At 35.3% G+C, this 13,906-nt stretch overlaps 1 protein-coding gene across 1 annotated transcript; it reads left to right on the top strand.

Moving 5' to 3' along the window:
* The first annotated feature begins 8,913 nt into the window (after positions 1-8,913).
* Positions 8,914-12,585, top strand: LOC112800897 (flavin-containing monooxygenase FMO GS-OX-like 4). Its single transcript, XM_025843347.3, has 6 exons — positions 8,914-9,724; positions 10,903-10,973; positions 11,178-11,330; positions 11,454-11,536; positions 11,639-11,948; positions 12,216-12,585. The coding sequence occupies exons 1-6, from the start codon at positions 9,112-9,114 to the stop codon at positions 12,396-12,398; spliced, it is 1,413 nt and encodes a 470-aa protein (XP_025699132.1). The 5' UTR covers positions 8,914-9,111; the 3' UTR covers positions 12,399-12,585.
* The last annotated feature ends 1,321 nt before the right edge of the window (positions 12,586-13,906 follow it).

The following is a 13,906-nucleotide window of genomic DNA, read 5'->3' as shown; positions in this document are numbered from 1 at the left end:
GTGGACATCACTTGGATGGAAAATTGTTAGCTCAAAAAATCATTAGGGCTGGGTATTATTGGCCCATCATTGTTAAAGATACCATGGAGTATGTAAAGAAGTATAAAAAAATGATAACTCCATGGTAATCTCCATTAAGCCGATCTCATGAACTTGTTTTCGTCATCCCAACAAGACCATTCGCAAAGTGAGGGATGGATTTGTTGAGTCTATTTTCTCAAGGGCCTTGTCAAGTAAAGTACTTAATAGTGATTATAGACTATTTCACAAAGTTGATTGAACCAAGTCACTAGCAAACATTAACTTGGCCCAATGTCGAAAGTTTGTATAGAGAGAAGTTCTCACGAGGTTTGGAATTTCTGAGGCAATCGTTACAGATAACGGGATACAGTTCACATATTCCAAGTTCTGTGAACTGTTAAGTGGTTTAGAAATTCGACAAATCTTTGCCTCAGTAGAGCACTCTCAAGCAAATGGACAGGCTGAGGCTGCGAATAAGATAATTCTTAAGGGATTAAAGAAACAGTTAGACGACGCTTTGAGGTCATAGGCTAACAAGTTGTGGTCAGTGATATGGTCCTACCGTACTACAACTCAATCCTCTACTAGAGAAACGCCATTCAGACTTACTTATGGAGAGAAAACAGTAATCCCAATGAAAATTGGATAGCCTAGCCTAAGGAAGATTCTCGGGAGCTCGGAAATTCATGAGGGCTTATACCTATTTGATGAGGTAAGGGCGGCGGCCAACTTAGCCGAACATGTATTGAAGCAAAGGGTCGCCAAAAGGTATAATACCGTGGTCAGATCCAGGAACTTCCAAACAGGAGACCTGGTGTTGAAGCAAGCTGATGTCGAGACCTCGGTATGCCAGGAAAAGTTAGCTCCGACTTGGAAAGGCCATTTAGGGTTAAAGAGAATCTGGGCAAATGAGCATACAAATCTGAGAACTTGGAATGTTGTTCACTTAAAAATTTATTATTCTTAGGAGCATCCTATGATTAAAGGCACTTTTTCCTATGCACTTAGTTTTTTTAATGAGGCCTTATTATTTTAGAATTTTGTACTTGACTTCATCAATAATACAATGTGATCTGATTTTTGATTGATTGTCATTTAATTGCATTCGTTATGTCATTATTTTCCTTTTGAATGTTAACATGATTAAATGGTGAAGCCGGATAAATGGACAAATAAACAATAAAATACATTCTCTAACAAGCAGCAATGATCAAGCATGTTAAATGCTAATATTAGAAAAACAGTAAAAGTGTAATCACGAAATTTAAAAGGCAATAAAGGTTATAATGACATCCATCAAAGGTAATACGAATTGCCTAGTTCAAAACACTTAGAAAATTCAAAAAAATATTATAGAATTTCTACAATCTTCCCATCCACCATTTTCTTGAAAGCATTGACTGTGGAGACGTCCAAGTCGGGAGCTAAGAGTCTGATTTGGTCAAGGATGTTTTGCTCGGCATCAAATACCCCATCCATAGCCACACGCTCAGCTCGTTTAACTGATGTGTCGAGGATTTCAATCTGTGTCATGAGCTTGGAAATTTGCTTCTTTAAATGCTCCACCTTCAAATCTAAAGAAGACTTTGCCTCTTTTAAGTTTGTCACTTCACCTCGAAGGGTGGTCTGCTCCTCTTGAAGGACAGCAAGTGAGGCATTCAGGATCTTAACTTGAGAGTTAGTATTGGTAATTTCTTTATCCTTCGTTGCAAACTCGACACGAAGGTTTGAGATCTCTACCTTGACGTCTCGGACATAGGCAGTTGAATGAAGGAGCATCCTCTAAACTCGAGGCAAGGTGTCCTCTAAGGGCATATTGGCAAGTCCCAATCTGGTGCCCTCAATCAAAAGAAATGAATCTAAAAAGTAGGGACCCCAAAATTCCTTCTCCACATGCAACAAAATGAAGTCGGAGATAGAACATCCAAAGGCTACTTACCTTTGTTCTTCAGTCTCTACTTTTCTCGAGAGTTGGTGGGATAATCCTCTTATAAATTATAGACCTCGGGACTTTGCCCTTCTCTACTTCCTTCAAACCTCGGAGGAGGGGGCAAATTGCTCATTGTGGCTGATGAAGATACTCTATCATCACTAGGGTTGATCGGAAGGTTGGATTGAGTTTGTAACCTCTTCTTCATAGTAGCAATAGCTAAAATTCCTCCAGCCATGGTAACTGTAAAAAGAACAGATTTTTTTAAATTCATAAGGTTCTGAGAAAAAGAAGAGAATTCAAAATATAAAATTAGGAAGTCAAAAGCTGAAATCCTAAAGGATTTACTAATGACATTTCGAGTAGCATGCTCGTCAACTCTAATGTCTCTCAAGCTTAGGAGGCGCTCATTCCACAAACCCATGAGCATGTTAATGCTCACGAGTTTGGAAGCATTGACACCTTGAACTCGGATCTTTGGGGATGAAACATTAAAATTTCAGTAAAGGTTAAACTTTTTTTCATCTCCTAAAGTCATGAAAAAAAGGTGTTGTACCCTCTACCCTTTCAATTTTGAAGAATTTTTCCTTAAAACCATGGTAAGATTCTTCAAAAGGATTAAAAACTCTTCTATTCGGATTACCTTAAAAAGAGATAAATCCGTGACCTTGGGAACTAAAAGGCATGGTAAGAGTGAAAAAATAAAAGAAAACTCTAATGGAGAGCTCTAGATTTAAAAAAGAGAACAAAAGTTTAAAACAGCAGATGATAGCCCAACTATTGGGATGAAGTTGTGAAGGAGCACATCCAATGTGCTTTAAAACGTTCATTTGAAAGCTAAAAAATGGAAGTCAGACTCCAAGTCGGGAAAATAAAGTTTCGTACATCCATAACCTGTCCAGGGCATTTCCAATTTTTAGCATGTTCGTTTATATGGCATAAACGATCGTTAGGACCCAGAACTGACAACACGTATAAATTACCTAAGTTGGAGTTAAAAATGATCTCAAACTTCTCATAAGTCATCTAGTTCCTCTTGGGTTCCGGAAGAAGGATTTGACCTTAATTCTTCAAAAACCCAAGAATTAATATCCACCTCGAGCTCACTGCCTGGATTGATTAGAGGCACAAGGGCAGGTCGGGGTCTTGGGCATTTGGAAGTGCTAGCATGCTCGCGAATTGTGACAACTCTTTTCTTCGACATCTCGGAGAACCTACAGATGTACTACCACTATGTTACAAAGATTCAAAATCCACCCAAAAAACTTAAATAATATCCATCAAACTTTGAAAAACCCAGAAAAGGTGCAAGAAAAATAAAAAATAGGGCAAAATAAAACCTAAGTCAGCACTACTAGAATTAGAAAAAACTAATATAGTGGTACTCCTACTATGCTAACCTAATCAAGACTGCGAATGTGAAATGAGGACTAGAATCATGGAAGAAATACATGGGACAATGAAGAAAAATGAAGGTTACAGAAACATCTCAAGCAAAATGCACATACCAACAGATTACAGGAAAAAAAAAGAAAAGAAAAGAAGAGAGAAGTTGAAAAACCTTACGTGATTTGTTGAATAATCTGCTTGATGGTGGTTGTAGAAAACTGGCCTTCTTTCACTGGAATGGAAGCAGTGAAGAAGGAACGAGAAGGAAGATGAGGGAAACCTCAGATTTGGAGAGAGAAAATGTTTTGATGAAATTTTAAAATAGAAGTTAAAGTGTGAGTTATTAAATTGTGAAGTAATATGACATTGACTGTTGGATAGAGAAGTTGTAGTTAATGGCCCTGACGGTTTGTAAACCGAGGGGACTTAGAACCGAAACCAAAGAAAGTGGAAAGTTTCTCAAAAGATTTTTTGGCGCTTTAAATGCGCCAAAGTAAAAATTATTTAAAGCGTTGATTTACTAAACCCGGGTACTCTTGACAAGGTCGTTAAAGTCAAGAAACCCAAATTGGGACACTATTTTAGACATAATACCAAGGACCACCAATAAATGAGTATATCATGTTACTAATTAGATGATATATGACATTAATGCTAATCCAAGTCATAAACTCATAAAACTGGCAAATCATGGTATTACAAGCAGTAAATGCTCAGGAAATGGTTATCTTGAAAAAAGAGAATAAAAGAAAACTGAGAACTCGAAGGTAAATTCTAACAAACACTAACACCTGTAAATACCACTAACTTAAGCATCGGAGTATCTTGTAAGTAGTTCTTCCGGCTTGGTTTTGACGTTGCTCAATTTAGGATTTTCAATTTCCTGATTTTATAAGCTCGTAACCACACTAAAAGGTACGAACATGTTTGATCCTCTTTAATCAGATCCAGAAACAACCCAAGCCGAGGAGAAGCCTATCCAAACTCTGACTAATAAAGAGAATAATACATGTATTGGCAAGAAACTGAAGAGGTGGAGTAAGGTACTCCACACGAACCACCACCAATGAGCAACAAAGATGGGTAACAAATAGTTTTGGAGACAATTAAAGAAGTAGAAGATGAAGAAGAAGAGAAGCAAAAAGAAAGGAAGAAGAAGAAGAAGTTTTATGGTTTATAAATTGGGGTTGGGACTAACTTGGATAATTATCAAGGTTTTGAAAACCGGACCGGTCATCGAATCACTATAGTCATTGGTTCACTGGTCTAACCTGTTCAACTGTAGTCCATTCGAAAAAACTGTTTTATAATAAAATAATAAATAAATTATAAATAAACACTCTAAAATATAATTATAGTCTAATATAAACTATAAAATATCTTCTAAATTTAAAACAATACATGAAATGTCATCAACCAAAGTCTTAAGATTTTACAAAAAGTACAAGATTAAATCCAAATATGATATGCCAACATAAAAGTGTCACCAATCATCAAAATCTGCAAAAATTTGCTGCAAATTTGCATATGAAATGATATGAAATGAAACATATATGAAGTAAAAGTAAAAGCTCAATTTAGTTCTCCAAAGATTTTAGCACCATCAAGTTGGTCCTTTATACTCTACACATTTTTCACATCAATCTAGTCTCCTATTTAAAATGGTATCAATTCAATCCTTCAGTCTAATCTATATTTAAATACCAGTTGGTCCTTAAATTGATGATTATTTTATTCTACAAAAAACTAACTCAATGTTAAAAATCTTGAAAGAAATTAATTTGATATCCTACATGTTTTAAACCAATTTGAAAATTTACTCTATCAGTTAACATATATAAAGGGATAAACAAGATGAACTAGAAAAGAATTCTATAGAAGTTGATAGAGTTCCAGTAAAATAAAAAAGTGTGATTATAGAAAAGAAGAAATTCTAAATTGTGTGAATTATTATTATTGTTCTGCTTGACTTTATTAAAGTTACAATATTTATACTAATGCATTAATACACTAGGAAGAGTTAGTTAAACAAGAATGGAGCAAGATTCTAAACAGAAGAGTGAAAAAATATCCTAACTAACTGATTGATTTTTTTCTCTCTTTATCTAACTCAGCATTATCACTAACAGAAGCATACTGATTTTTGGTTCTATAGAAAAGGGAACAAAAACCATTTTATCTGGCTCCTGGGAAGGGTAGTTGACAAAATCATATAGTTTCTCTGCCAATGTAGTGTACAAACACGAAAGTTAAAGCACTTACAAGGCAGGGGTTATATGCCACAAACATTTAATCAATAATCAATAATCAATAAATTAAAATAATAAAATCACAACACAAAATAACAGCATAACAAAATCAGAGCTAATCAATAGTGAAATAATCGTTCAACAAAAATTTAAAACACAACCACGAAACTTCCAAAGATAGAAACAGAGCATTAACAAAAAAAGCGAAGAACAAGTGAGCACAGAGCCACAGACCTTCGAAGACGATGCCGCCAGACTATTAATTGATGGACGATGTTGACCAGTAGGTGTTCAAAACCGATCCTAGCCGAACAAAAATGACCAACCGAACCGAAAAAATAAAAAACCGAAAGAATTTTATTTTTCTATTTTTTCTGCGGTTCGATTTGGTTTTTTATTCTGACACTGAAAACATAACCGAAACGGTCACCTAAACAACCTAACAAAACCACTAGCCCAACCCCATTACCCCGCCCCCAAATCAGATAACCTTTTCCTAACCCTAACTTAGCGCGTTCAAAGGAACCCCTCCCACTCTCCCAGCAGCGTCGAACCTAAGTCCTCCCAGCAGCACCGAACCCACCCCTCCTAGCCCCTCCTAGCAGCACTGAACCCAGCCTCTTCCAGTAGCGCTGAACTCCCTCCCTCCTAGCACCTCCTACCAGTGCCGAACAGCACCCTTGCAGAAACTCTATACTTGGCTTATCTTCTATCTTTCCATTCTATTCTCTTCGTTGGGACTGTCAAAGAGAGATTTTTTGCTCTTAAAATGATGTCATCCTTATGAATTGGATTTCACACTCTGAACTCCAATATGGTATAAAGAAAAAGAAAAAGAAGAAGAAAGAAGAAAGAAAGAAGAAGTAGGTTTGGTTTTCTCGCCATTGAAATCTCAAACTGCCATAACTTCTCTCAGTATTAGCATAATAGCATCTGTTGTAGCTTCAGTTGAGTGTATCAATGGCTATGAGTGGTTTGATTTTGAACCACAACTTTGCTACTTCTTTTATTGCCTTAGTGACTTCAAATTAATTAATTAATTACTTTTTTTAGGATTGAACAAAAAAAATCCATTTTTTTGGGTGGTTGCTTGTATTTTATGAATTATCCAATTATCTAATATCTAGTTTTGTTGTTTTGCCTTTTTATGTTTGTTGAAATGAATGCATATTTGTATGTTAGATTCTTTGCATTAGAGTGGCAGTAACTACTAGAGTCTACAACCAAATGCTTATATGAGAGGATGGTTATTTTGTTTGAATTTAATCTGCTTGATTATTCTGTTGTTTTGAGTAATTTGTTTTAACAAATTTTATTAGCAAGAAGAGCAACGTGTTCTGTGGGAACCTATTGATATGTCAGAAAAAAATACTATTAATCATGAAACTATAGAGGATGGAGTAACTAGGAAGTTACATAGGTTTATTTAACTTTGAATTTACTTTGAGCATAGTTTATTAGCTATATACTACGTGGAGATTTTTGTAATTAAAGTTTATTTTGTATGGATTCCGATGGAATTTTCGCTCCTCTATAAAGGCTATATGCTTGGATATTGAAACTAATTTAATCTCTATTGTTTGGTATTGGCAGGAAATGTATATAGATTTGAAAAGAATCTACCACTTCAGAAAAGGGGGATTTCTGGACTATCTCATTTTTCAAGATGCCAGCCCAGGATATATTTTCAAACTAACTCCCCTTTGGAGTATCTCATTTTTCTACTGATGCTATATTATTATTGTTATTATTATGTAACTGCCTTTTGATTTCAGGTTGGTTTAAAAGAAGCTTCGTTGTTTTGTTGGAGATGACACCAAAATGTGGTTATTTGTTGCTGAAAATTTATTTTTATTTTTTATTGTGTTGACTATTAATCTTTTAAACTTCTTTAATTGTCGTATTTATGTTCTATAATTTCAATGTTTGACTTTGTAAGATAGTATGAAGTTTTTATTTGACTTGATTAAAAAAAACTGAACCAAACCAAACCAATTTTAATTGATTAGATTTGGTTTGAATGGCCTCGATAAAAAACCGAACCAAATCGAATCGCAGTTTAAATAATCAATTAGATCGGATGATTTTTTTTAAAAAAAATCGAACCAAACCGTATTGTGAAAACCCCTATTGACCAGACGACAACGAGAAGATGGACACAAACAGATGGGTCAAGCTCGCGGAAGAAGAGAGTAGGGTTTGGAGACTTGGAGGCAGTGGCTACGTAGACGGACGGCGACAATGGCTCGACGGACAGACGGCGACAATGGCTCGACGGACAGACGGCGAGAATAGCTCGATAGACAAACGACGGCAGTAGCTCAAAGAAAAGTTAGAGTTGGAAAAAGAGGAGTGATTTAGACTTTAGAATTCTGGACTTCTGGTCGAACGAGTGAGAATAAAATAAAGTGAAACAAACTAAAACGACATCATTCTTTTAAACCGACCAATTTCTAGTCTAATCTAATCGGTTAATTCTTAGTCGGTCCAACAATTTTTTACCGATTTTTTTTATCAATAATTTTATATGTCTAATCGAATCGTTAATACCATTAGTTTATAGTTAAACTGGTCTGACTAGCCGATTCGATCCAATTTTTATAATCATGAGAATTATTCACCGCTAGCCAACTAACTGTTATAAATTTATAATTGATAGCGGTTGTACAACATCAGCAGTCCACTTATTCATTCACGTGAGAAATAAACTAAAACACTTGCATCTAGCCCAAAATTTAATATTAATATAGAGGATCCAATTAGTGTAATTAGAATCTCGATGCAAGAGTCCAATATGGAGAAACACAAAATATTTAGTCCTCTTCTCTTACTTCAAGAAAGACAGTCTATGTGAAGAGGGACTTTACTTATCTAATAAAATTTCAACATGCGGCAAATTAATAAAAAAATAAAAATATATATTATGTATATATTAATAAGTTATACGTTACATATATATTAACGTTGATGATATATATTATACTTTACATATATATTAATAAAAATGGAAAGGACCGTTGCGTATGTATTATATATAATACATATATTAATAAAAATATATGATCGTTATTATATTATGTTATTATTAATAAATTATTTTTTAATTTATAAATTTTAATAATATTATTATAAAATAATATTTATATTAATTTTAATTATTTTTATTAATTAATTAAATAAGATTATAATAAAAACTAAATTTAATTTATTTTAATAAAAAAATATTTTAAAGTTTTATTTATTATTTATAATTAAAAAATTAATATAATTATTTTTTTATAACAAGTAGATCATAAATAAAGGATAAAATCAGCTCTCTTTAGAAAATAAAAATAACTATTTTGTTTAAGTACTAATTTTACAGGAAAAAGAAAGAAGAAGAAAAGCGGCAGTGGCAGAGCATTTTAAAAATAAATAGTAGAGAAATAAATAATAAAATAATAATAATGCGAATGTCGTCTTAAGCTAGGTAACTGCCCATATGTATTGCTTAAATGGTTAATAGAAAAAGCTGGATAGCCCATGCCACCGCCAATCAATTCCATCCTCCGTCAACCACCTCCGCCACTCCCTCTCATGTCGTCTCTCACGACGCGCCACGTGGCAGTCATCGGAGCTGGTGCCGCCGGCCTAATTGCGGCTCGCGAGCTCCGACGAGAAGGGCACCACGTGGTGGTGTTCGAGCGAGGCAAGCAAGTTGGCGGGACCTGGGTGTACACTCCGGAGAGCGAATCGGACCCGCTAGGCGTGGACCCGAAGCGCAGGGTGGTGCACTCGAGCCTGTACGATTCGCTCCGAACGAACCTGCCTCGGGAGTGCATGGGGGTTCGGGATTACCCGTTCGAGAGGAGAGAGGGGAAAGACAGGGACCCGAGAAGGTTCCCGGGTCACAGGGAGGTGCTGATGTACCTGCAGGATTTCGCTGCCGATTTCGGGATCGGAGAAGTTGTGAGGCTGCAGACGGAGGTGGTGATCGCTGGGTTGGTAGAGGAAGGGAAGTGGAGGGTGAGATCCAGGCCGTCCAATTACAACAGAATGAGATCTGATGATTGCGATTGTGTGGATGAGATTTACGACGCCGTTGTTGTTTGCAGTGGCCACTACGTTCAGCCTCGCATCGCTGACAATATCCCTGGTTTGTTTTCTGTGTTTAGTTACTGTCCCCACCTTCTTTCCTTGTTTTTATATGCGCCTTTCACTTTTCAATAATTATTAAAGTATTTATTTGAAACAATTTTAAATTTTAATAATTTTATTTCTTGATTTATGATTTGTGTTTGAAGTTTGAACTTACAAGTTTAGAACTTAGGAGGGATTTGTCTATTATTTCTTTTTTCTTTGGTACATTATTATTTATTTCCTTTCTCGAATTCGCGAAATAATAATGCTTTTTCTAGGGCCTACATGATTTGTAATGGCTAATGTCAAATCTGCCCTGAGAAAGTACGGGCTATACTCCAAGAGTTGGCCCAAAACCAAACTGACAAAATAGTAATTAGATTGCCCCGGTTCAGGTCATGACCAAAAACAAAATATTCTTAGATTGCCCCTCTTTTGGGCTCTTTTTTAAAATAAAAAACAAGTTTCGTACATACACGTAATTTCTTAATTTGTGAAGGAAAATTATTTCCAAGACATATCTCCTTTAGCTATTCAAGTTACCCCCGAAAATTAGGGGTATACGCGGATCGGATTGGATATGGTATTCGCATTTTTTTGTGTCAGATCAGATCCGATTCGATCCGTACATTTGCGAATCGGATCGGATATCAGATATATTCGCATAATTGACCATTCTTCTTTTAATCATATTTCTATATAAAAGAAATTCAACAAAAATGTTTCTTTCACACTTTTAAATTTATTTATTCCTAAAATATTTATAATCAATTTTTTTCTAAATAACAAAAATAAAATAAAATAATATATGAAAAATAACTACTAACTAAAACATACAAACAAGTAAATATAATACCAAATATATATTTACTTTTTTTAATTATTATGCGGATCTGCGGATCGGATACGCGGATGTAGAGTTGATATCCGTGATCCGATCCGTAAAGAATGCAGATTGGATCCTATCCGATCCGATCAGACTGCGAATCGGATCGTATCTGCAATTTTCGGATCGGATGCAGATATTTATCACGGATTTGTGGATACGGTCCGATCCATGAACACCCCTACCGAATATCTTGAGGGAGGAAACGTCAACCACAGTAATTGATAATTAACAAGAGAATGAGATGAAATTCATTATTTATGCTCGTATTTTGTTTAGTTCCATGTTTTAATTTAAAATCTTTGCAGGGATTACTGCATGGCGGGGGAAGCAAATGCACAGCCACAATTATAGGACACCTGAGCCTTTTCAAGATCAAGTATGTGCCTGCTTCCTTTGCTTTTTGACTGTGTGCAAAAGCATTTTTTGGCCTGTATTATACTGCTATTACTCTCTAGCTCCATTAAAATATCATAATCCTTTTTGGGATTCAAGGCTTAAATTCTTTGGCTCGTGGAAATATATTGTTACTCTCGTTTGATATTTTTTAGCATATCTGGTTTTTCCATTTCAACTCGGGCAGGTGATTGTTCTAATAGGTGGTGCAGCAAGTGCTGTCGATATCTCTCGAGACATCGCTACCGTCGCTAAAGAAGTTCACATTGTAGATAGGTCACTCAACAAAAATGCAATTGGCAAGCTACCCGGCCATGATAACATGTGGCTTCATTCTATGGTAAAACTTATCATCCATGGTGAGAATTGGATGGCTATTATGATTACTAGTATCCATCATTTTATTTGACAACTTTTTTCTTGAATGGTTTATCTTACGCACTGGTATTTGTTGCACATGCAGATTGACAGTGTTCATCAAGATGGCCGTGTGGTTTTCAAAGATGGAGACACAGTTGGTGCGGAAATCATAGTACATTGCACAGGGTATTCTCAGCGTACTCCATTCAGTTTTATTCAAGACCCTGCAATTGGAGAAGAGAATGAATAATTGTTGATGATTGATGACCATTTTTGTTCGTTTATCAGGTACAAGTATGATTTCCCATTCCTTGAAACAAACGGGGAAGTAAGTGTAGATGACAACCGTGTAGGACCATTGTACAAGCATATTTTTCCACCGGCATTGGCCCCATGGCTTTCATTTGTTGGGTTGCCTTGGAAGGTTGTTCCCTTCCCCATGTTTGAACTACAGACCAAATGGATAGCAGGAGCTTTGTCAAATCGCCTTGCACTTCCTTCCAAAGAAGAAATGACTCAAGATACTAAAGCATTCTACTCTTCACTTGAAGCTTCTGGCACTCCTAAGCGTTACACTCATAATATGGCCAATTACCAGGTGCTTCCTAAAGTTAAAACTTAAAAGTGATGAATCTTTTTTAGCTTATCTTATGACTGTGGTTATCTAAAATCATATACTCCCTTCCCCAATTCATAGTAACTGTTTGTTTTACTTTCTGCTGCATTTATAATTCAATGCACTCGTATCCAGTTCTATTTTAATGATAATGACTAAATACATCGAAACGAAAATATTCTCAACCAGAAAGAATCTATATCAACAATACTTATATTGTGTGTTTGGGATTATATGTGGTGATGACAGTGGGACTACGATAACTGGATTGCTGATCAGTGTGGGATTCCTGGTATTGAAGAATGGAGGGTGGAAATGTACAAGTTTGCATCTAAGAACAAGAGGCTGCGACCTGAGTCATACCGTGACGAATGGGATGATGATGAATTGGTTTTGGAAGCTCAACGAGATTTTTCTAAGTATTTGAACTGAATGACAAGTCAACTGAGAAGTCTCAAGCTCAGCTATATTGCCATCTGCTCTGATATCAATGCCGAGTTATACAATTACAACAAAGTTGAGTAAATTAGCACTTGAAACATGAAAGTAATAAGTTAGTCATACATGAAAAAATAAATAGTTGTTTCATTCACTAATAAAATTGATTATGTTCAGATTACTTGTTTCTATAAATGTTTTCTTTTCAGTTGATGGTAATTCGCTTTGGCAATGCTTTAATCACGACTGAATTCGTTGAAACAAGTACAGTGTGTTTGTCAACCCTAAATTTAACACTCCAGTTATATATGGATGTATCAGCTCTAAATAATTTGGTTCTTGCCGTACTTTGGAGCCATACCGGTCCAAATTCAAAACCAATCAACTACAAAAATAATGTTGTGCGAAGACAACAAATAAGATTACCTTTTCAATTTTTCTCAGATGCCTCCTAGCTTTCTTAATTGATCCTTCTTTTGTGTAGAAATTGCTATATTTTTCCAGTATCTTCTCTTTCTCTTGATGTAAGCCCAACATCTCGTATACATTTGTTACTTTTTGAATGATGGTTTTATCTCGAGGTTTACGATCAAAAGCTTCAAATCCCTTGAAAAGCTCTTGACGAAAGAACACAAAATTATAATGCAAATGTTAATGCGTCAATCCAAAATAAAATATCAGTAACGGTCCAATGACACTGTATTTTATCGATTTTTAGTAAATCGAGAGTAGTTCGATATCTAATAGTCTGGGAACAAAACCTACTCTTTTATGAGTACCAATTTTTTAAAGTGCATCAAAGGTTCTTTCGATCGAACAAAATAAAAGAAAATCTCAAAGATAAACAAAATAAACTTTGAAAATAAATTGACTGAAATTAGAATGAATTGCATTGAATTTAAATGAAATGGTAAAATGCCTTCGATTAGATCAAAGGATTTTTGAAGTTGAAAGTAAGATACTGAAACTTAACATTAAACAAGAAAGATAAAAGTTTGCCTGAAAAGTAAATTTGCAGATAAATTAAAGATTACAAGAAACATAAATGGAATTTAAAGATGTGGAAGGAACCCTATAGAAAAGTAACTCGAACGTAGACTCAGAAAGTCGCGGAAATATGAGTGTGCTTGAGTGTTTTCTGAAGCAAAGTTTCAACCCTTTTTTCATCAATCTTTTATCTACATATAAAAGTCTTTGACCAATCAGATTCAAGAGTAACTTCCATGCGTACTAGTCTTCGGGTAACCGTTTTCGCTCTTTCTGTATAATCGTGTGTAACCGCAAAAAATCAACTTCAAATAACCTTCATTCCTCGACTGAGTACATCGACTGGCTCCTTTTTCTTGCTCCTCGACAAATCTTTCTCGATACAACCTTCATTCTTTGAAATAGAAATGCATTACATTTCGAACTCGGTATTTCTCGAAACAAAATATTTTCGATCAATAAATTGCCCCCTTAAGATTAATGTGTTTTTCGATATCTTTAAAGAATGAAACACT

This window comes from Arachis hypogaea, chromosome 5 (genome assembly GCF_003086295.3).
Source record: "Arachis hypogaea cultivar Tifrunner chromosome 5, arahy.Tifrunner.gnm2.J5K5, whole genome shotgun sequence".
Lineage (NCBI taxonomy): Eukaryota > Viridiplantae > Streptophyta > Magnoliopsida > Fabales > Fabaceae > Arachis > Arachis hypogaea.
This window is presented reverse-complemented; position numbering and strand designations above follow the sequence as displayed.

Bases quoted from the DNA above. Each gene is read 5' to 3' on its own strand.
- LOC112800897 (XM_025843347.3), top strand. From the start codon at position 9,112: ATGCCACCGCCAATCAATTCCATCCTCCGTCAACCACCTCCGCCACTC. The intron at 11,331-11,453 runs GTAAAACTTATC...TTGCACATGCAG, and splicing joins ACATGTGGCTTCATTCTATG to ATTGACAGTGTTCATCAAGA. The intron at 11,537-11,638 runs GTATTCTCAGCG...TTCGTTTATCAG, and splicing joins ATCATAGTACATTGCACAGG to GTACAAGTATGATTTCCCAT.